Here is a 25,046-nt window from a genome sequence, read left to right as displayed (position 1 = left end):
ATTTTTTTTCAAACTTTTTTTAGGTCTTTATTCAAGAGCAGAACAGTACAAACAATTCTTATTCTGCTGGTTGCAGTTATGACAATATCCTTAGTTGGTAAATTCATATTACTATAGCTTGGGAAACCAGCTTTGTCCGGAAATTTAAAATATTTATGAGATGTCCTAATAACTTGAGCGGTATAAAATAAACACAAATAATTACCCACTCTCTCTTTTTACATTGCAAAATTTCAAGACTCAATGTCGATCATGGAATTAAAGGTATTATTTTTTTGATCCCGCGATCTTTAAGATCTTTTACAAATAGTTTTGTTCACCCATATCAAAAAGAAACTTTGGATGTGTTGAAGCCAGCTAGCGATCTAAAAAGGTCTAAAAAGGTCTAAAAAGGTCTAAAAAGGTCTAAATATGATTTAGTAATTCTCCCAAAACACCTGGGCTCACTCACCTAAATACTTTGGCTTCATTAAATTCATTATTTTTGTCGAGAAATATTCAAAATATCAGGTATTTTACACTTTACTTAAAAACATTTCAGAGGATGTTGATTTATATATTACTTTCAACAATTAAAAATATTGATAATTGCGTTTAATCTGTGTTTTTTTTTTAATTTGGCTATTTTTTACAAAATATATAATTATTTTCAGCAATGGCGTCCGTGTATATAGCATGGTATGTGCAGCATGGTCGTGATACTCCCTCTATTGACAACAAATTCAACAACACTGATATCATTAACAGACGTGTAACCAGCCCTGTACCTGGTCCTGGTCTGATGACCACTAGATCACCAGATCTGGTGACTACCAGGTTCCCACTCATCACCACGAAGTTACCCTCCAGAAGACTAAGCACTAAATCTGGGTTCTCTGGGACTAGAATTCCACTGCGGAGATACCGGCTAGATGTTCTCCTAGATCCCCCACCTATTGGAGTTCCTCAAGGATGTTCAGGTCACCTTTTTTAATTAGTTACAAATAGTAATTCTTCTTCAGTTGGTTCTATCTGGGCCGTTTTTTATAGGCATAGTGTGAGAAAACAAATGTTTTTGTTTTTTTACTCTATATATTTGCTTACTTACACTATGTCAAATTTTGACCATGACAGAAGATTTATGCATAAAATGGAAAAACGATGCATTAAACGAACTTGTTGTAACGATCGTTTTCGGATCGTTTTTCCTTTTGTTATATTTTAGGTTAAAGATATTGCAAATTTTAATAAAATCAACTTTAACGTATAATACAGTTTTGAAATCTTGGAAGTGTAATTATTATTAAGACTGATTAACAATATTAGTGTCAATATGAGATTGAAAAATATAATTAACAGGAGGGGGGGGGGGAGTTACAAGTACAAGTACTACTTCTACGCGCAGATTTAAAGGGACTGTAAAAGAAAAATGAAAGGGGGAATAGGCTAAAAGCAAATTACTTTAGCTCTCGATCGCGACCCATGAAAGTTTTATCTGATGTTCATGTCTCGAGAAATTGATATAAAACTGTGTTAAAATTATACGAAAGTTCATATATGTAAAATTTAGAAAATCTCAAACTTAAATCACGTGACCAGAACTATCACCAATGGCAGAGCAGTAGACTGGTCACGTGTCTACGCCTGTATCACGTGACCACTTTATTGCACCGCCATTGGTGGAATTTCTGGTCAAGCAATACGACGTATAAATAATATTATGAATTAAATCTATAAAAAATAGAAATAACAAATATAAAATTAGAATTGGAGTAAACCTAAGTTACTTAGCTTTCTCTGGGATATCATCGTTTTCAGATTGGTTGCATATTTACTGAATTTGATCTTTTTAAACCCACTACTTTTATGCAAAATTGTATATATATTAATTTTCGTATAAATTTGACAAAGTTGTAAATCAGTTTCTCGTGATAGGAACATCTGATATAACTTTCATGGGTCGCGATCGAGAGCTAAAGTGATTAGCTTTCAGCCTATACCCCCTTTCATTTTTCCTTTACAGTCCCTTTAACAGCTTGGTTCTTTTTCAGCAAGCCGTGACTTTCTTTCACAATTTGACTTCCAAAACATAAATGTTTCGCAATAGAATTTTAATTGAAGAAACCTAATGAATCTCGCACTGGTTAGTCCAAGGTGTCTCGCTGTTATAAAATGCCCCCCACCCGTATTGCATTTTAAAACTATTTGTATTTATGTTAAATTTTTTTCAGAGTTCAATGCGTGTGAATCTTTTTGTGATGATAGTTGGTATACAGAGAATAGATCTGCTGGCAGTTCTGCTAACCTTACTAGAGATATGTATAAGACTGTCATTCCAGAGGAACCCGATAAACCAGTTGTAAGCATACCTGCTGAAAAAATTGTGAATGATTCCGGTCTTAATTTGGAACAAGATTTAAAAAGAAGGCACAGAGAAAACCTGCCTGATAGTAGAGCAGTCGGCCTCAGTGCAATCATTAATCATTTAAGTAACTTCAGTAGTGAAATAGTTCAAGCTCTAAAACCCATAAGTCGCCAGGGGTTAGACGATCTTGAAAATATTGGAAGTGAAATTAGTGAGGCTCTAAAAAAAGACCTGGGCCAAGATGGCCAGGGATCGTATAATGATTTTAGCCTTAATGTTCAAGACATATTGAGACAGAATATCTCTTATGATCCACGCAAAGCAGTTGATATTAATACAGACTCTAGAAACCAAGGTTTTGAAGATACAACTATTGATGAAAATGATAAAACTGATGCTCCACTACCAAGTGACGACGGAGAACAAGATCAGAAAATCATAGCAAGTGATGATGCTGTGGATAATGACAAACAGCAGTCTGAACCACAACAGGCAATCAATAAACAAACAACAATCATAGAAGAAGAAGAGTGGATCGAGCAGAAAAATACGAAAAATTTTCATGAAAATTCTGCAATACTGACACTGGAGCAAGACGACATTTTTCCACTGGATGGTACTGATTCAAACACCATTTATAGGCCCGGTAAGTTGATGTTTAATGTAAAACAAGAAACTTAGTAAAAAAAAGGATTCCATTAACCCTAAAATTCAACTAAACTTTATTTTATAGAGGGTAGTCGAGCTAATGACGTTAGATCCATTGAGGAGGCCAAACTGCAAGTAAGTTTGAACCTACAAATCGATCTAAAAACTTAAACCATTAAATGTAACAATATTTAACATTTCATTTGATTTTAATAAAAAATGTGATTTCAGGAGGGAGAATTTTCCTCTAAAAAAGAGGATATTATCACAAAGGAGAAAGATCCAGAAGCAAGTGCAGTTCCTTCTTATGAATCAGTTGAGAACAAAAAAGAAAAAGACCATGATGAAATTCCACCAACCTCTGATCGCCTGAAAAACTATCAAGAAGTTTACCCATACAAGGAAGAAAAGCTGTATTCAGACGGATCTCTTAATCAAGATGAAATACCAGACAGTTATGATGCAGACAAAAGAGATCTGGGTGCGACAGAAATTCTTGAAGATTTAAGTGAAGCCATAATTCCTCCAGAAAAGGTTGATGAATTGGTAAAAACTGTTGATTATGAAATTTTAAAAACAAAATCTGAAGAAAAAATTGAGAACCAAGAAGAAATGCTTTCCCCTCAAGTTGACAATACATATGATGAGCTCTACAAGGACAAGTTTGCTAATGAAAATCAGGATGAAATCAGCAAGAGTGCAGAGGAAAGTTCAAACAAACTTAAAGACCAAAACTCGTTTTACAAGATTCCTTATAGTCAAGAAGATGGAAATGAAAATCAGGATCTGACACAAGATCAGGAAGATACCAAAGCTAATGATGATATAAATGTCACCAAGTCAAGTAATTTAACATCCAATGACGAACAGGAAGATTCCTTTGACAAAAGCTCTAAGAATGATGAAGTTAAGGGATCTATTGAAACTCCAGTAGAGGCATATATAGACTCAGAGAAGAAATTTAACAATGTTTTTCCGAACCCAATTTCAGAAATTAGTTACACTGAGAAATATAACATTGACGACACTTATCAAACCCACAAGGACACCGGTATAAATCCGGATGATGTCAAGGTTTCAGAACAACTTTCAGAAATCACTTATAATGAAAGAAAGACGGATTTTAAAAATATTGTCGAGAACAATTCAGAACAGATTGAGATAATTTTACTTCCAGAAAATGATGCTCATGAAGTTGTTTATAAAGACGTTAATGAGCCAACAAATTGGGGCAATCAGGATGTTATCATCACTGAAAATGATACAAAAAAAGATTCTAACAACATCTTTGGAGAAAAAGATGAAAAACCTGGAAGTGATGTGGACAGCCTAAACATTTCTGAAAACGCTTTTAACTCTTCAATTTATGAAAATAAAACTATTGAAATCACAGATGATGAAATTGACACTCATGCAAGAACAGCAGAAGAAGTGTTGAACTTTGATGATCAGCTGGATGCCATTCAAAGTCAGATTTTAAAAGAAGAATACAAAGAACAAGATGAAAACTCTGCCCAAGATCAGACTATATTCTCAGATGAGGAGACTAAAATTATTGATAAATTTCAGAGCTATCCAGAAGAAAGCAATAGTCCTCTTGGCCCAAGTGAGCCTTTGATTGAACTTGATAATACAAATATGGAGAAGTACCTGAATCTTGTTAATAAGGAAACTGAGAATCAAAATGATACTGCTAATGTTATGAAAGATAAGATTTTAGAAGATTCTCTGTTGAGTAATCAAACCTTTAACACGGCACATGGGGAACATCTTGCCCAAGTAGACAATGTTCAGATCCTGAATGAAATTCAGGTATCAGATTTGCCTAAAACAGTATCATCAAACTCAGATTCTACTCCCTTCAAAGAGTTGATTAACAAGTCAGAAGTCGATGAAATCTCAAATACAGATAACCTGAAAGAAATCATTGATGATAACATTGAACTGAATTCAATTCCTAAAGAGAAGGTAAAAGATATTGAAATAGCATTAAAACATGATGGAATTGGGGATATTATGGAAGACCAAGGAAAAATATTAAACAATGATCAAACCAACATTGACGATGGTGCATCAAGAGTTGATAAAACTGAAGATGAAATCTATGATGAGATTTGGAATGATTTTGAAAATGAATCAAATGAAATTCCCAAACATATTGAGGATGAAAACCTTACAAAGGGCAAGGTTGAGATGTTACAAGACCAGGCAAAAGATAACGATACCAACCTAGATATTGAAGGTAATGACACCAGGATTGAATCCAGTGATTTATTTGATGATGAAGGTGATGAGAGTGAAAGTGTTGATGAACTGTATGATGAACTCTGGACTGAAGATAAAGAAGAGAAGATAAACAAGAATCATAAAGATGACGAATTTGATTTAGCTTGCGAAAATCAAAAAGACGGACCTGTCTGTAAAGATGATCAATCAAAACTGGAGAAAATAGATTTAGGGGAAAATATAATCTTTAAAGGTAATGGAAAACATGTTGAGCATTCAGAGGAAGATCCTATTGAAGGAGCTCATGATGAAGACCATGAGGACGGTTATGACCAACTTTCGATTGACTACAAGGATGAACTTCAGGAAGATGAAGCGGAAAAATCGGAATCTCCTGAAAATTCAAAAGAGATGCTTAGCTTCAAAGATGATCAGAAGTTAAGAAAAGTTAGCGACCTGGAGAAAACAGGAGACCAGATTTCAGAAAAAGGTCGTCTTCTTGCAGCTTTGAACGGTATTGGTTTATCAAACGAAGAACAAGCAGAAAAGTTCCCGGGGAAGTTTGGAACTACAGACAATGTTCAAGGTATATAATTTTTTCCCTGTTGGTTCACATTGAAAACTAAATATCGTGCAAATTTGCTTGCAGTGTGCCCATAATTGTATAGTATTGAGCAAAATTAATTTAGTACATAGAAACCAGCAGAAAACTTTCTCAACTGCTTGTCATAAAACATATTCCAGAACTCCTTTTCCCAAATATTTTTGCGTAAATTTCATTAATTCAAAATGGCTAACATTTTAATCGCAATTCTTAATTGTAATTCTTAATTGTAATTCTTAACCGTCATGTAAGTTACAAACCTTTTTTGAGTTAAAATTGTTGTGTTTTTGAAAAATTATTTCGCGATATTTTATGCTTGCTTGGCGCCACTATATTTGGTGGGAAAATCTTGCAATTTGCGAGATAGTGTTGATTTGCAAGGAAGGTTATGAAAATTGCAAACAAAAATTTGCACTCAAAAATTCTTGAATTCTGCTGGAAATCTTATTTATTTTTATTACAGTGAATCTTCCCAAAGAAGAAGACCTGAATGAAACTGCTAAAGAGATCTCTAATGATGATGAAGGATACTGGGATGAAGTATCAACTGATGATTACAACTTTAATGATACACTTGTCAAGGAAGATGGTCAAGGGGAAACCAACTCTAGTAATGTTAATGGTACTTTTACATTATTTTTTACCAATATAATTCGGTGGACATAAATAAAATGAAATAGTAAAGAGCCAGTTTTCAGAAGGGCCTTGATGAACTTTGAACATCTTTGAGAATTGCCTACGATCAGAACAAAAAGTAATTCAAAGATTCAAAATGGTTAAAATTTTGAAAACACAGAAAAACTCTCTTTTTAAATTAAAATTAGGCGGTGTTTAATAAAAACTGTTTTATAGTTTATCTAGAAATTAATTTTCCAGTTGTCAAACTTTAAACTTCTCTTCATCAAGCATCTCATAATCAAATTGAATAGACAGCCTTATCATCAATATTTTTGAAGTATGTGTATTCTCAATTTGGTAGAGCAACTTTGAGGTGGACATTTTTATGAATTGACTTCAAATATATTTCTAGTTGATATTGAGAATGATGATGATGATACTACTGGGAAGATTGTTAAACGAAGTGCTGGTGGAGTAAACCTCAACTATGAATCTGGAGTTTGGACTGATTTTAACAGTTTGCTCACATGGTACAGAAGAAATAATCTTGAACAGGTTCGTGAATTATTTGAAAAGACAACTATACCTTCCTAGCTTTCACAAATGAGGAACTGTTATATGTCATGTCACCTGGGGAAAAATTCACATATTGGAAAAAGCACTTGGAAATAAAATCACGAAGTGGGAAAAATGGCGAGGGGGAAAATTTACTTTAAAATATTGCTTTCTGTAAAATCAATTAAAGCTTTACTTCAAACTCAATTTTGGACATTTTTTATATCTACTAAAAGTTTCTGATCGGATGGTGAAAACTAGAGCTTTCAATCCAAGGATATAACGCAAGGAAAGTTATTTCAGAAGTTACACATCTTTTTTACTGCAGTGTATTGTCTCTGGGCGGTAATGTAAACACAAGACGGATGTCAAAGCCTGACATGGGATCCATCTTTCACATAAAAAATCAATGAAATATTCTGGTCATAGGAAACTATTATGTGAATTATCAAAATTATCAAAATTTAATGCTTTTAACCTCATCGGATACTAAACGAACACTGATGCATCTATTCTTGTTTAAAAATTCCGCCCAAAGAGAACTGGTTTCAATATGTACGCAGAGTATGCACGACCGCAATTAACTTTCCCTGCATTACACCCTTGCTTCAATCATTCTCTTAAAAATGTTTACCAGTAACTATTCCAGGTTTCGAAAAAGGTTCCAAATCATCTTCAGAACAGTGTAGACCATCAAACTCATTCAAACCTGGAATTTGTCGAAGGAAAAAAATCCTCGTTAAAAGAAGGTTTTTCAAGAGAAAATGAGGTTTCTGCAAAAAGTGCTTCGTTGGGTCGAAAAAAGCGAGGAGTTATGAATGGTCATGGTTGTGTTCCCTGGAATGGAGAATGGGTTAGGATTAAGGTAGAACTTATAATCAGTTTATAAAACGGTTGTAGGCTTTTTAACCAATAGAATGGTGACGACAAGCTGTATTGAGTTAATGAACCAGCGCTATAGTGTAAATACTTCAGAAATGTTTGATTTTAAGCAATTAGATACTTAATTCATTAAAAACATCTTTCTTTGAATTCTGATTTGCACAAAAGATATCCCAAAAAAATTACCTAATTCATCGGAATATACATTAGATACACAATAAGAATCCTCCGATAAATAATTGTTAGCTTCATCAATATTGAAATATCTTAACAATCACACTAAATATTCATTTTAAACAGTATATACACTTTTTTAACTTCATATATTTCCAGGTTGATACGTCTGTTGGAAGGTTTAATCTGAGCTCGGAGAACTGTAAGCTCTGTGACGGAACTAATCTAACATGTCTTATCCCTATATCCAGGTATAATAATTCAACCTGTCTATATCCCTATATCCAGGTATACTTATCCAACCTGTCTATATCCCCTATATCCAGGTACACTTATCCAACCTGTCTATATCCCAATATCCAGGTAAACTTATCCAACCTGTCTATATCCCTATATCCAGGTATACCCATCTAACCTGTCTATATCCTTATATCCACGTATACCAATCTAACCTGTCTATATCCCTATATCCAGGTACACTTATCCAACCTGTCTATATCCCTATATCCAGGTACACTTATCCAACCTGTCTATATCCCTATATCCAGGTATACTTATCCAACCCTATATCCCTATATCCAGGTATACTTATCCAACCTGTCTATATCCCTATATCCAGGTATACTAATCCAACCTGTCTATATCCCTATATCCAGGTACACTTATCCAACCTGTCTATATCCCTATATCCAGGCATACTAATCTGACCGCCAATTATCCTGTATTCAACAAGTGAAATGATTAAATTCATTTTAAAAAATCAGATCTTTCCATTTTATAAAATAATTTATAAGTATCAGATCGAGAAAGATATGTTATGATTTTGAACTTTTATGACTTTCTGCACTGTTATATAGTATGCTATGTAATCTAGGCACCTAGCTGATGAAAGTGTTGAGGTCCGAATTGCGTACTCCGGAAGTACACTTGTACAGTGTACTACTAGTCCTGAACATCTCTGTACAGGTACAGTTAAATCGTAAGATCTCCGATTGAAAGAGACTGAAAGCGTCACGGTTATAATGCAAGGAAAGTTAATTGCAGTTGCGTATACTCTGCGTACATATTGAGAACAGTTCTCTCTGGGCGGAATTTGTAAACAAGAATAGATGCATGTGTTCGTTTAGTATCCGAGGAGGTTGAAAGCATTACATTTGATAATTTTGATGATTCACATAATAGTTTCCTATGACCAGAATATTTCATTGATTTTTTTATGGGAAAGATGAAACCCACGTCAGGATTCGACATCCGTCTTGTGTTTACAATTTACCGCCCAGAGACAGTACACTGCAGTACTAAAGATCGCGTGCACCTCTGAAATAACTTTCCTTGCATTATAACCTTGGGAAGCGTAATGATTAATATCAGTAGGAATGCAGCTTGGGTTATCTAAAAATATTCAAAATTGGCTAAAATATCTAAAGAGCTATGGGCTTAAAATTAGCATATTTAAAAAGCCATTGAAAAGAAAACGTCAAGACACGCATGTTTCCACACAAAATAAAAATTATTTTATTTTATTTTATTTTATTTTTCCAGATGAAGATATTGATGAAGATTTAGATGATAATGAAGATGAAGATATTGAAAGGATTTGTGTAAACTATAATCTAAGACGATTAAGAAAACTAAATTTGTCCTTTATTGGTTCAAACCAGCAGAACTTGGACAATCCGTCTCTCCTCTGCTCAGCAGAATCTAATAAATTAGCAGAAACAAGCAGACAAACAGATCACAAAGCAGCAGAAAACTTTCATCATTTTAATATTCATTTACTGATCTATAGGCACTGCAGTAGGAATACAAACCTATAAATACAACCAATTGTAAAATACAACATGTGAAGTAGGTCATGTACAATGTTAATATTAATAAGCTGCCGGCAGCTCTTGAGCCTATTTCTTTGCACTACTGTCCAATTTACAGAACAGTGTTATGAAAAAAAAAATATAAATGAACTTTGCTTGAGGTCAAAACGTTTGTACAACTAATCCGTAGTAAGTTTTTGTCTGTATCTTTGGAGTAGTCATACGGATTAAGTTATTTCTTTTGTGATATCTATGCATAAATAGAATCCACAAAAAATCTTCTATCGTTCAATAAGAGACGTAAAATCTCATATTAAAGTTTAGACCTATATAGTATATATTATATCCACAAAAATTCAGTTTAATTAATTTTGTTCTTATCTTTTACTATAGCTTATGGTAATCATATTTCCAGGAACAAAAACAATAATATAATGATAAACAAACATGAAAAAAGTTTGCGAACAGACTGCAGAATATTTAAAAAAAGATATTCATCACGCTTGAATATCCTCTATTTTACATGTAGGGTCGCCCATTTAACAGGTTTTTAAAATTTAAAATTGAAGACAAATATTTTATTTAAAGTTAAATTGTTTGATTCAAATGTTTTAATGTATATGTCCTATATTTGTTTTTTATTATTTATATATCACGGATAACATAAATTTTACTATTTACTGACAAAATTAATCGATCCGCAGCAAAAGAAATGTATTATTGTAAATATGGAAATTATATTGTTTGAAGCATATGTTATTTTAAATTTTATATTGATATTATAGAATAAAGTGCCATTTAAGAAAACAACGATATCCCATTAATGTTGGTAAGATGAAGGTAAAAAGGTTAAATGTATAGAAACTGATGATTATTTTCTTTATTTGAATAACCGATGTGCAAATCCACGCAAATTATTATTTTTGATTCGTTTAGATATTTGGTAAAACTACTTGGCGGTTTGCTATTAAAAAGATGGAAAAAATAAACAATTTTTAATATTAATTAGAACCAAAATCAATTAATTTTATTGAGCATTTGTTTTAAATGATTTCGCACAAATCTTGGTGATGGTTTGGATTCAGGTTTCAAATTAACGGTTTGAAATTTAAAAGGTAAACAAAATCTAGGGTGACACAATTAATAATTTTTAACTAAAAGATACTTTCAGATTCGTCACTAAATTCACATGTTATAATTGGGACACACGGTCTGCAGATGGTCAGTATGAATGCTTATACTCTATGCTCATATCTATTATTTTCTCATCCCTTTTCAGAAATCCTCGTTTATAGCTATATTCTTAAAACAACAAAGAAAAAGGTCAAAACTATGCGGCATATTCAAATTAAACTTCTATTTTTGAACTAAGTTTAATAGAAGGACTAATATGCTCAAAATCTTATATTCAATAATACACCTCATACGACAAAGTAAAATCGTGTCAATTATTGCATTCTTCTTTACAGTAAACAAAGTACTGCGCATGCTCAAATATCGGGATTGGGTTTGGGTCAGTGTGACCTTCATGATCAGATGATGCTAGAGGGGGGGGGGGAAAGTCAGTAGTATGGAGAGGGGTAACATTTTGTCAAGGGGTTTTAGTTTTTTTTGTAATTATTATAAAAGTACACTCGCTGATTACAATTTTTAGTTGATCTATATTTCTCCAAATGTAATTTTCCTTTCTAAATTTGAAAAAATGTGAGATATATTTTCACTAAATTGTGAAAACTTGTTTATTTTGAAGCCGCAGAACTTAATCATTATCAGACAGTTTGTACTTAGACAAGGAGTCAGTTGGATTCAAGATAACAGAATTAGAATTTAAGTGATAGTTGAAATTTAATTTCCAAATACTTACAAATTCTCTTAAAGGGACTGAAAGCGCGTAATTTCAATTGACCCGTCATCGCAAAGATATAAACAACGGCCCCTTAAAATCTTATTCTGATTAAGGTTGTCAGACTATTCTCAATAATCAAAATCGATTTAAATTAACACTTTGCTTGTAGCTATAGCAGTTTTAACTTTTAAAGATATTACTATTTTTTTCCAGAATTGGCAATACATATTTTATTTGAAACTTTTGGAAACCGGTTTTATAGTCCTTGTCGAGTTCAGAGTGTACGCAGAGTACACCGCATTTTACAAGGATTCATGTGGTTTTCAATATATTTAACCAAACAGCTCTCTTTACTCGCTTAATATTATGCTTAAACTCCCTCTATATAATTATGTTAAAAGAAAGTTGACGTAATTTCAAATGTTTGATTTACAAAAGTTCCTTAAAACATCTAATTAGGAAGAGGTGAGGAATTAATCGCCGTTTTTCTTTAAAAAAATATTAATTTTCCTTAAACTTGATCATCCTTCTAAAAAATGATGGAGAACAAAAAAATTATCAATTGTTAGAAGTAAAAACTCTGATATTTTTTTATATTTTTCTTAGAAAACTGTGTGAAGGGTAATCGGAGGTTGAATTCTATATAAATTTACAATACGTTTGTTGAGTTGAAATGGGGAATGATCTCGAAATGTGCGGATGAGAACTACAGAGCCCGAAATTTAAGAGTTTCGTTGAACGAAACTCTAGAGTTTCCTTTATGGGGTCTAAGCATTATTGTAGATTTTGATTTAAAAGATTTAAAAAGTGGAGAATATGAAGAAAATAAATAAAATGATATTTCACAACAAAAAATATTGATATCCACAAAACTGCCTAACCCCATTCGCGAAACCCGGGTTTTAAAACTGGTTTTCATTACGATACCCTGTTTTAAGTTTTGGGCTCTGGAGCCAATTTTCCCAGGCAATAACAAAGATCCCGATCAACTGGAGATCTCTAACTGAATACTGTTAATTGTAAACTGTAAACTGTAAACTGTAAACTTCAAACTGTAAACTGTAAACTTAAACTGATCGCTAAGTGTCCTTCTTATCCTCTACTAGACCCATAAGTCGATAATAAATGAGTTCCGTTTATTTCGATCCTAAAAATATACTTAATTAACAATGGTTTACTAGGTACGAATATTTTGTTTTATAGTAATTAAAATATCCTTACTAATTCTGGGTGTTAAAGGATAGGCCGGTTATTGGACAGTACTAAAACAACGTTTTATCTTCTGAAATGAAATCAAATTGGTTTCAAAATGTAAATCACAATCTTTTAAGTGTTATTTTTAACTTTTTGAATCGCCGGAGAAAATCTTAGTCAAAGACGACTTTACAACAGAGTAAGCTCATTGTTTAGGGTTGACAACGTAAACACTAAACAGGCCCCTTAAGCACAAATACTTGGTGACAACTGACAGATAACAGGATGTAAATTTCTGGAATTTTTTGGTGTGTATATCGAATCGGTCTTGACGACGGAACTGATTATACCTGCCTTAAATTATAGTTTTCTTATCATAACATCTTAGCTTCCTATTTTTGCATACCTTCGTAAACGTATATTAAACAATAAATTCTGCAATTTAAATCAGTAAATGCTTATTATGGAGATGCAAATTAGAGTTTGAAGGGAGTGATCCGTTAAACTTCAATTAGTGAAAACTACAGTAAATATATACACAGAGAATACAGCTAGGAAATTAACACTGCATAATTAAGGATGATGCAAATTGGTAAAATTTTGGGAAATAATAATTTGTTTAAAGATTTTAAAAATGTGCGATGTGGTCGAATACTCTACGCTGCTACATGAGAGAAATAGCAAACCAAGCAGGAGACAGAAGGTATAACAATAATAATATTAACAATAACAATTATAATAACAACAACAACAACAACAACAATAACAATAACATAACAATAATAATAATGATGATGATGATAATGATAATGATAACAATAATAATAACAATTACAATAACAATAACAATAACAATAACAATAACAATAACGATAACGATAACGATAACGATAACGATAACAATAACAATAACAATAACAATAACAATAACAATAACAATAACAATAACAATAACAATAACAATAACAATAACAATAACAATAACAATAATGATAATAATACTGTATAGATGGTTCCACTGTCCCGGCTGGTCTTGGTTTTAATTCTGACCGCAATTATGACCTCGGGCGAGCTGGTCATGGCACAGGTTAAATCATCAGTTATCATTTGTAAATAGTAACTCTTTTTGCTTGTCTAGATCTGTCACTCTATCACTCTGTTAGTTCTAGTGCATCAAAACATCTATAACTGCATCACGATATCAGTTGCCTGCATCACTACCAAGGTATAATTGTAATAAAATATCAATTGCCTGCATCATTTCCAAGTTACAATGTATCACAATATCAGTTGCCTGCATCATTACTACGGTATAAATTCATCACAATATCAGTTGCCTGCATCATTACTACGGTATAAATGCATCACAATATCAGTTGCCTGCATCATTACTACGGTATAAATGTATCACAATATCAGTTGTCTGCATCATTACTACGGTATAAATGTATCACAATATCAGTTGTCTGCATCATTACTACGGTATAAATGTATCACAATATCAGTTGCCGGTACCTCTTCCAAGGTATATTTGCTTCACGATTGCAGTTGCCTGCATCAATACCAAGGTATAATTGCATCGTGATATCAATTGCCTGCGTCACTTCCAAGATTTAATTGCAATTTGCGTTTCAATATTATATGTCTGCATCACTGCATCAGTTCCTTTCTAATTACTTCTTGGATGAATAAAGAATCAAAATTTTCAAACTTTAAAAAAGCAACAAGTCTAAAATCAAATCTTGTTTAAACAGTAGAATGATGATGATTATGTATAGTTACTTTCACAAAGACTTTGCAGTTGTCCATGAATCAGTAGTAAAGATAAAAAAATAATCATGTAATCTGGCATTTGCTTTATTTGCTCCAAAAATTTTAAACCAATGTTAATTGTTTAGTTAAGTCGAGATAAAAGTTTAAAGAATACTTTTGGTTGGCACAGAATAGAGGTAAGCTTTGACATTAAAACATTTTTTTAAACCCCTGAAAACATTTAGACATAAACAAACCGATGTCGAATATATAAAGTCCAGAATGATTTACCTGACATCCTCGCCATCGGCAGTCGGCACTTATAATCTGTTTAATATGTTAAGATGGCAATGCCCAATTTGTTAGGGTACAGTTAATCCTTTGACTGGTCATTGAGGCCAGAGAGAAATAAATAGTGTTGGATAATTGTAGGGAATAAACAGAAATAGACGCATACGTACAGCTTCTTAACTCAACTGTTACTGCCACTTCTAGAAAGTAAATATTAATATTTCCTAAATACAGAAACAGCTTGTATATAAAGTGTTTAACAATTACAAGAGTTTCTGTAGATAAAGAGGTATAAGTCATGGCATCCTTGATCAGTCAAAGGTTCAAATGGTGCTGTTGTGAATCGACACCTCTATAGATATATATGTATGATCACTTGAAATTACACTTGCAAGTCCTTCAAATTATTTATAGGTAGTTGGGTCCATCGCTTCTTTAGTGTTTCTCTCTTCACTTTGCTTTGCAACTTTTATAGAAGCCATACAGACAATATTCCATACAGGTATATTCTACACACAGCACAGTGTGTACACTTTAAATTTAAGTGGTTGTACACTGAGCCCGAAATTTAAAAGAGTATCGTTGAACGAAACTCCCGAGTTTCCTTTTTGGGGTATTAACTTTTGTGTACATTTTGATTTAAAAGATTCGAAAAAATTGGAGAATATAAAGAAACTAAATATAATGAAATTTCACAATAAAAATCTATATCTACACAACTGCTCAAATCCCATTCGTGAAACCCTGGTTCTAAAACTGGTTTTTATAACGATACTCTGTCTTAAGTTTTGGGCTCTGCATAGATGTAGCATTGTACAGTTTAAATTCCGAGTACCTTTTATTTAAAGTAGAGATGGACAATGAATTAGTTTATTTTTAAACTTTAAGATTTGGGAATTTGAAAAGGCTCACCAAAAGTCTGAAAAAATATACAAATTTTAAAACTGTTTACCCTAAATATTTTTTCCCTGGAGAAGAAACCTAACCCGGCCTTTCGTTGGATTTTCTCAAAGCAAACTTTCGTTAATGTATTTTCTAAGTCCTGAACCATTACAGACGTTGATTAATAGAACTAAGTGTTTGAACTGTTGAACATACCTTTAAATGTTATACTGTGCACTGTGAGAATACATCAGGATCAGGGCTTTGACTAAAGAGAAAATAAAGAAATATATCTTCTTTAAAACAAAATCTAAAATGAATTCGTAGTTTTAAAGCTTACAATTTACATGTCTAGAGCTATAAACAAATAAGTATTAGAGAGGTAAAATCAAGGCCAGGGTGTTGCAACAAGTCGGCCCAGATCCCAGTCACATACATTGAAAATAATTTTTTGTTAACTTTTATGTTTAAATTTAGATCATTTGGATACAATGCATAATCCTGACTGGATTCTTCTACTTCTGGCAGGTACAGGGGCAAATCTGGGGTTGGAAGGAGGTTGGGGGGGGGGGTTGCTATGGGGAGTAAAGGTCAAAACAGTTTTACTATTTAGAGAACCTTTATATTATAAATTGTAGTTTAATGAAGTTTAATTTTTTAAGATTATTGTTTAGAAAAATTTACATTTTAAAACTTTTTTCAGAGATATTTTGTTTTTGTTTGTTTTGATCTATATGTATTTGTCAGTTCACATTGGAGTTTGGTTCCTGGCTTTTATTTTTCTTGGAGGATATACCCATCAACAAAACACAGCTGTCAGGTTGAGCAAGAAATCATTTTTTCATGCCGAACATCACAAAATCATGAAGAGGCTTTTTATAGATAGGATTTTACATAGATAGGATTCTCATAAATAGGATTTTTCATAGATAGGATTCTCATAAATAGGATTTTTCATAGATAGGATTCTCATAGATAGGATTTTTCATAGATAGGATTCTCATAGATAGGATTTTTCATAGATAGGATTCTCATAAATAGGATTTTTCATAGATAGGATTTTTCATAGATAGGATTCTCAAAGATAGGATTTTTCATAGATAGGATTCTTATAGATAGGATTTTTCATAGATAGAATTTTTCATAGATCGATTTTTCATAGATAGGATTCTCATAGATAGAATTCTCATAGATAGGATTCTCATAGATAGAATTTTTCATAGACAGGATTTCCATAGATAGGATTTTTCATAGATAGGAGTCCATAGATAGGTTTTTTCATAGATAGGATTCTCATATATAGGATTCTCATAGATAGGGTTCTCATAGATAGGATTTTTCATAGACAGGATTCTCATAGATAGGATTTTTCATAGACAGGATTTTCATAGATAGGAATTTTCATAGACAGGATTTTTCATAGATAGGATTCTCATAGATAGGATTTTTCATAGATAGGATTTTTCATAGATAGGATTTTTCATAGATAGGATTTTTCATAGAAAGGATTTTCATAGAGAATTTTCATAGATAGGATTTACATAGATAGGATTTTCATAGATTGGATTTACATAGATAGGATTTTCATAGATAGGATTTCATAGATAGGATTTTTCATAGATAGGATTTTTCATAGAAAGGATTTTCATAGAGAATTTTCATAGATAGGATTTACATAGATAGGATTTTCATAGATTGGATTTACATAGATAGGATTTTCATAGATAGGATTTTTCATAGATAGGATTTTTCATAGACAGGATTCTTATAGAAAGGATTTTTCATAGATAGGATTTTTCATAGATAGGATTTTTCATAGATAGGATTTTTCATAGGATTTACATAGATAGGATTTTCATAGATAGGATTTTTCATAGATAGGATTTTCATAGATAGAATTTTTCATAGATAGGATTCTCATAGAGAATTTTCATAGATAGGATTTTCATAGATAGGATTTACATAGATAGGATTTTCATAGATAGGATTTTACAAAGATAGGATTTTTTCATAGATAGGATTCTCATAGATAGGATTTTCATAGATAGGATTTTTTCTAGACAGGATTTTCATAGATAGAATTTTTCATAGATAGGATTCTCATAGAGAATTTTCATAGTTAGGATTTACATAGATAGGATTTTCATAGATAGGATTTTCATATATAGGATTTTTTCTAGACAGAATTTTCATAGATAGGATTTTTCTTAGATAGGATTTTTTATAGACAGGATTTTCATGGATAGAATTTTTCATAGATAGGATTCTCATAGAGAATTTTCATAGTTAGGATTTACATAGATAGGATTTTCATAGATAGGATTTTCATAGGTAGGATTTTTCATAGATAGAATTTTTCATAGATAGGATTCTCATAGATAGGATTTTCATAGATAGGATTTACATAGACAGGATTTTCATAGATAGGATTTTCATAGATAGGATTTTTCATAGATAGGATTTTTCATAGATAGGATTTTCAGAGATTGGATTTTTCATAGACAGGATTTTCATAGATAGAATTTTTCATAGATAGGATTCTCATAGATAGGATTTTCATAGGTAGGATTTACATAGATAGAATTTCAAAGATAGGATTTACATATATAGGATTTTCATAGATAGAATTTTTCATAGATAGGATTTTTCATAGATAGGATTTTCATAGATAGGATTTTTCATAGACAGGATTTTCATAGATAGAATTTTTCAAAGATAGGATTCTCATAGAGTATTTTCATAGATAGGATTTACATAGATAGGATTTTCATAGATAGGATTTACATAGATAGGATTTTCATAGATAGGATTTTTATAGATAGGATTTTTCATAGACAGGATTTTCATAGATAGATTTTTTCATAGATAGGATTCTCATAGATAGGATTTACATAAATAGGATTTACATAGATAGGATTTTCATAGATAGGATTTTCATAGATAGGATTTTTCATAGATAGGATTTTTCATAGATAGGATTTTCAGAGATAGGATTTTTCATAGACAGGATTTTGATAGATAGAATTTTTCATAGATAGGATTCTCATAGATATGATTTTTCATAGATAGGATTTTTCATAGAAAGGATTTTCAGAGATAGGATTTACATAGATGGGATTTTTCTGAGACTCAGACAGGACATTTTATAGAAAAATTTATTCATAAATCAAGATAAATAAATAATGGTATATTTCATAGTCAGGACATTTTTTAGTGAGGACATTGTAAAGACAGGTAATTTAATAGATAGGACATTTTTGAGAAAGGGCTTTTCATAGAAAGGTCATTTCACGTCCTATCTATCTACTAGTTTTAAAAAAATGCTTATTTGCAAAGTTACAATCCCCACTGGGATAGGATTAATTCCTTACACAAAGTAAATGAATTTTTTTAAAGGATGGAGAGATCGAAGAGTTCAGGTGGAAAGATAAAGCAAATTAGGAATGAAATTGCTTAAAAATGTTAATTCAAGTTTAGTTTGTTTTTGGCCAACTTGCCCAAAACAATGATTGCGGTTAGGACTAAGGAATGGAAAACATGCAGGAAATAACCAGAGGTTTGTTCAGCCAAACATTTGTTAAAGAGACTGAAAGCATAATTTCAATTGACCCTCCATTCCAAAATGGTTTATGCTTAATTTATATAATTCAATAATGTGAAAGATATCGTTGATCCAGGTTCAAAAATGTTTAATTCTGATAATTCCGATATATATTTTATAGAAAAACCACAATTGAAGATAACATGTTTTACAAATAAAATGGATATCTAATTCATTCTTGATTAGAGGATTATTGATAACCTACGAAAAAATATCGACAAAGTCGCAAACTGGAAGCCCAGTTTTTTTACATTTAAGAAAAGATTAATTTTGATAGCAGTTTAGAGACGGAGACAAAATCTTTCAAAGATGTTTTAACGGAGGTAATCTTTTATATTTAAAAGTATTTTTTTCTCTTGTCAAAATGTTAATTTTTTTGATATTTTGTAAAATTCTTTACCTTGAATTTCATTAAGTTTTTTTTCTAGGTTCAGTTGAAAGAAATTGCTCGGGATCTACAAGGAGCAGGGTTTGGTCTAGGTATTAAAAATCGTTCAACTTTTAATGATGGATGCAGGGATTGCATAAAGTAACCGAAGTTTTAGAAGAAAAAAAATCATTTAATCATAACTCCCTTGCCGCAAAGTGAACATTTTTAGCCAGTTAAAATGACAATGAATATTAAAATAAAGAAAAATGCACGTAAGATTAAAATGTTATAGGCTTTCAATCATAACTCTCTTTAATGAAGAGCTATTGAGATAAACAAAAATGTTTTAAATGTACTGTAAATGTAATCAAATTAATATGCCTTTTCTCATACTTGTGTGTAAACTGTAAAATCTAAACAAGAGAAGCTCCAAGGTCACAAATTCGTACTAGTATTGTTCATAAATTTACTTTCGCTTTCTCCACAGTTCGCAGTTAATGAGTTTTATATTTTATAAGAAATTAAATTGTTTAACGCCATTCTAAATTATCTGAAACTCCTACACAACTAAAATATTTGGAAAAATAATTATTTTTTGTTATTTCAAGTAACCTGCTGTCTGGTGATATTCGGCATATTAAGGAAAAAGACAAAATTGAAAACAAAACATTTTTCAATTAATATTATCAAGCATTAAAAACAAAAATATAATAAAAACTGTTAATGATAATTTTTTAACGCATGTGTTTTTCATCTTTAAGATTTAAATTATTAAAGAAAGATGATTATTTTTTATTTGGCTGTTTTCTGTCTTCGTTAAATAAGTTCTCTAAAAGTTGCACTATTTTGCCAGTGAAGAGTACATAATGTACATAGACCCAGTAATAGCTATGTTGTACATCACTTCTTTAATCTGGTCAAGTTCTGCTATAGTTAAAGAAAGTTGTTATATTCTTCTGCAGACTATTCCAGGTACCTATCTTCCTTCCAACCTACCTACCTATTTACCTAACTACCTACCTTCCTTCCAACCTACCTACCTATTTACCTACCTACCTACCTTCCTTCCAACCTACCTACCTATTTACCTATACCTACCTACCTAACTACCTACCTACCTACCCACCTAGATACCACATAACCTACCTTCCTTCCAACCTACCTACCTATTTACCTATACCTACCTACCTAACTACCTACCTACCTACCCACCTAGATACCACATACCTACCTACTCCTATATACATACCTACATACCTACCTACCTATCTACCTACCTACCTACCTACATACTCACCTACCTACCTACCTACCTACATACCTACCTACCTACCTATCTACCTACCTACTTACCTACCTACCTACATACCTACCTACCTACATACCTACCTACCTACCTACCTACCTACCTACCTACCTACCTACCTACCTACCTACCTACCTACCTACCTACCTACCTACCTACCTACCTTCCTTCCTTCCTTCCCTCTTCCTATCTACCTACCTACCTACCTACATACCTACCTATCTACCTACCTACCTATTTACCTACCTACCTACCTACCTACCTATCTACCTACCTATACCTACCTACCTACCTACCTACCTACCATACTTACCTACCATACCTACCTACCTACCTACCTAACTAACTACCTACCTTTATCTAGGTGATGTAGAGGTATCCCTACTGAAGAAGGTACTACTAGCCAAGTATCCTGATATCTTAGGAATCCATGAGATGCATGTTTGGACCTTTACACCTGGAGATTATGTACTCTCAGCTCACATCAAGTATAGGAACAAGCAGGTTAGTACTTTCCACCGGCGCGGGGATGGAATCTTTAGAAATTGATCGAACTAAACAAATTTTTGTGAAGTGACGTTTATTGTAACAAGCGATGCATCCCTCGTTAAATGAAGGGTCACTTGAAATCTCAATGCCAGTTTTTTAAAGTTGTTTTTTAGGCGTATAAATCTCTGTATGTTGACGTTGACCTTTTTTTCCGAGAGCACGGGTTTAAAAAGGTGAGAAACCGGTTTTTATGAGTAATATTACGAACTCTCAAATGACAACAGTAAACTTTTTCTTCTTTATCTCGAGAGGAATTGAATCTCTTACCACAAACTCTGATGTTCTGATCCCTTTATCTTTAGTTAAACCAATGTCTTAAACCTTAGAAATGTTTGAAATGTCAGAGGTTTACGCATCAGGATGATATGACATAGGTATTAGAACATTTGAGTTTGCATTGAAAAAATTCAATTTAATGGCTATACAAACTTGGACCATTCAAAGATTTTGCAAAAGGCTATCATGCATAAGGTGTTTTTCTTTTTGTAAAATTCACAAGAAGTTATATTTCCAAAGTTTGCAAGATGGTCTAAAAAATTATTCGCACAAGGTGACCCTGCAGCCTGAGTTTACTGATAGTGAGAACCCAACCTCAGATCAGATTTCAGTCTGTAGCTGGCTTTGTCAGGTTTGGAATTTTGTTAAAGAATTGAGTCTTACCACAAACTCTGGTAGTCGTAGTCGTAGACCTTCGTTATTTCACAATATAAATTCTGCTAAATCAAATAATCTAAGTTTCAAATTCAAAGGCCCTTAGGTTGTTAAGTTGTAAAGGATTGGTAATTATTTTTTTCTATTAACAAAGTCTAAAATCGGCCAGGGCATAATTATAAAAAGAAGTTACAAATTATTAGATCCTCATCGAAAATCTATAGTAGATTACACAATAAATAGTAAGAGTTAGATACATTTATTCCTCTGTTTTCTTTTTTATATATATTATAGGGACCTGATTGTAATGAAAAGAGATGTTGTAAGATCTCAGAACCAGCATCTTCAGGGGCTTCAGGGGCAATGGAAGCATCAATTGAACCCTCAACAAGATCTTTGGCATGAAACTCACGGAGGAAAACTTCTGGAAAGGAATTGAGTTGTTCAAACTAAAAATTCTTTAAGACCAAACCGTCTAAATTTGAAATATCAAAGTTTTACACATCAAACTGCAAAAAAATATAAGGAGTAAGATTAAAACTTGAATTTTTCCAAAAGCTCAAAACTTGGTGGAAAGAGTACCAAGGTTTTTGATTCCTTGGATTTTCTTCCCCATAACCTTTATTCATGGAAGATTTTTTTCAGCAAAACTTTTTCCTGAACTCTTTTTACAACAACTTTATTTCAGATCACTTTCTTGGCAGTTAACTTGTGAGAGTTCAAATTTTTAATTTCATGATGATATTCCATATCTTGAAAGGAATGTATAGTCTTTGGCACTCCATTAATTCTGTCCTATTCTCCATAGTATCCTTTCAACCTTTCATCATTGATATACTTTAAAAATGAAGGGCCACTTGAAGGTACGTCTTTAGACCCTTATTTAATTTAATTTTAAATCTGATTTGTATTGTTATTAAACTCGTAAATTGTGAAAATATTATAAAGATTTTTGTAATCGTATGTTAATTTTAGATTTATGATTATTGCATTTTAATAATTGTATCATGTTTGAATGGATATCATGACAATTACAAAAATTAAATAATTCCCTAATTTCCCTTTAATTCATGATTACAACTTTTTAATTGGTGGTTTAGGAGAGGGAATTCCTTTTATTTCATTATTTAAAAAAAAATCATCGAATATTTAATTTAAACAGATGATAGATTACATTTACATCATTGACTCAAAAGTGAAATGCACTTCAATCATCTAATTATTAATTACAATAATTAACTAAATTGAATTTAATTGAAATACATCTAAAATTGCTCTCATAACATTTCTCATATTTGTTATACAAAGATAAATGAGAGTTACAATTAGATCTCATCAAAATTTGAAATTTCAAGTTATCTGTATAATAAAGCTCTTCGCTCATAATTTTCCTTGAAGTTATTGAGATATTTAAAGGAAAGAAAACTCTGTTCTAACTTAATGATTTTAAAACTATCGCCGCCTTTTTTTTACAAGCGCTACAGATTTGAAATATATACATATTGAAATATATTTGCATTTTCTTTCATTTGAGCATCGCTAAAATTGCCTTTTCTCATTGTTTAATCCATTATTTTGCAGGCAAATTAACTTCATAGAAATAATACGTTTTCGCCTGCAAAACGAATTTCTGTAAGTTTATTAGTTTATGTAAGTTTCTTAATTTACAAGTTCAAGGGATTTGAACCTGTACAAAATTTCAAATATGGATCATTAAAAATCATCGAGGTTCGGAAGCAGTATGGTGATTCAGCAACTGCCGCAAATCTAAACGAAACACAAACACAATTTCAAACAAAATTGGCCAAGTTTAAGATTTTCCAGGTCGAACTTTGATTTTAAAAAAAATATTATGCAAATGTTAATTGATACTATAGATCGAGTACCATGCTTAAATCATCGAATTAGTCCCGTTTTAAGTAAAAATAGACGATTATAAATGGAAGGTCCTTCCGGGAAGACTGTTTGGGGGAGGTTCGGAAGCCCTCTGGGGACGTGCACTGCCACAAATAGGTAAAATGAGGTTCGGAAGCTGAGTGGGGGAAGTTGTCTTCCCTCCCTGAGGACACAGCTCTGCGTCTATTATGTGTAAATCATTATTTTTCAAAATTTTTCCCTCCGCTTGGAAATTTGATCGTTGCAATTGTATTGTTGCAGTGCATCGAAACAGTGTATTTTTCGACCATACACATATCAATCCGCCATATACTCCACTTCTGACCTACGCCAATACTACACATCCGACCTACTAGCACTTGTATTACAGCTGCTATATGAACTTGTGGCCGCAGCGCCCGGCCCCTAGCCTGTCCTAGCCGCGGCGCTCGGCCCCCTAGCCTGTCAGCTAGCCGCAGCGCTCGGCCCAGAAATTGTCTTAACCTAACCCTCAAATAATACTAAAATAAACATTATATCGTTAGAACTGACGAGGGTCAACCCAAACCGAAATATATTTTCAATAAATGTGGAACTAACATCTACTTTTTTACTCGATACAGAGGTTTGGTCCATCACCATCACTGAATTTTAAATCTAAAATAAACAGCTGGCGTAGGTCCGATCTTGCAGTGTGTCGGAAAAATAGTAGGTCAGAAGTTTAGATGGGGGGATGTTGCGTATAGACGATGTAACATTATACCATCGAAACCAGCTAAAAATTAGTTTAAAATAATATTACAACTAAGAATTATTTAAATTTCCCGGGGAAAAATCGGTATGACTACAGAGAAAGGTCGTCATTAC

The 25,046-nt window shown here is 32.3% G+C and overlaps 2 protein-coding genes across 4 annotated transcripts; both read left to right on the top strand.

Moving 5' to 3' along the window:
* Positions 1–23: 23 nt before the first annotated feature.
* LOC111706759 (uncharacterized) lies at positions 24–10,000 on the top strand (the record flags this gene model as incomplete). The annotated part of the gene is given in 11 exon segments (XM_023479689.1): positions 24–97; positions 654–959; positions 2,211–2,990; positions 3,078–3,127; positions 3,224–5,804; positions 6,286–6,444; positions 6,853–6,995; positions 7,645–7,860; positions 8,211–8,302; positions 8,926–9,017; positions 9,594–10,000. Coding segments are annotated over 11 exon segments (4,768 nt in total), but the record flags the coding sequence as incomplete, so codon positions are not given.
* A 3,500-nt stretch (positions 10,001–13,500) lies between these two features.
* Positions 13,501–23,768, top strand: LOC111706762 (zinc transporter 1). Of its 3 annotated transcripts, XM_023479695.1 has the most exons (17): positions 13,501–13,605; positions 13,912–13,989; positions 14,041–14,127; positions 14,801–14,851; positions 15,360–15,447; positions 16,305–16,355; positions 16,575–16,647; positions 19,224–19,268; positions 19,706–19,751; positions 19,857–19,908; positions 20,407–20,440; positions 20,652–20,770; positions 21,469–21,608; positions 21,767–21,826; positions 22,204–22,281; positions 22,599–22,736; positions 22,993–23,765. In XM_023479695.1, the coding sequence occupies exons 1-16, from the start codon at positions 13,537–13,539 to the stop codon at positions 22,707–22,709; spliced, it is 1,182 nt and encodes a 393-aa protein (XP_023335463.1). In that variant the 5' UTR covers positions 13,501–13,536; the 3' UTR covers positions 22,710–22,736; positions 22,993–23,765. The 3 variants fall into 3 exon arrangements, with proteins under 3 accessions (XP_023335463.1, XP_023335462.1, XP_023335465.1); XM_023479694.1 differs by having other exon boundaries at positions 22,599–23,768; XM_023479697.1 differs by having other exon boundaries at positions 19,709–19,751; positions 22,599–23,767.
* Positions 23,769–25,046: the final 1,278 nt, after the last annotated feature.

This window comes from Eurytemora carolleeae, unplaced genomic scaffold, assembly GCF_000591075.1.
Source record: "Eurytemora carolleeae unplaced genomic scaffold, Eaff_2.0 scaffold655, whole genome shotgun sequence".
NCBI lineage: Eukaryota > Metazoa > Arthropoda > Copepoda > Calanoida > Temoridae > Eurytemora > Eurytemora carolleeae.
Note: the sequence above shows the minus strand (reverse complement) of the source record. Positions and strands in the feature narration are given on the sequence as shown.

Coding starts and splice junctions, on each gene's coding strand:
- LOC111706762 (XM_023479694.1), top strand. CDS start 13,537: ATGTGCGATGTGGTCGAATACTCTACGCTGCTACATGAGAGAAATAGC. Junction 14,128..14,800: donor TTGCCTGCATCACTACCAAG/GTATAATTGTAA, acceptor TTAATTGTTTAG/TTAAGTCGAGATAAAAGTTT. Junction 22,282..22,598: donor TCTGTAGCTGGCTTTGTCAG/GTTTGGAATTTT, acceptor TATATATTATAG/GGACCTGATTGTAATGAAAA.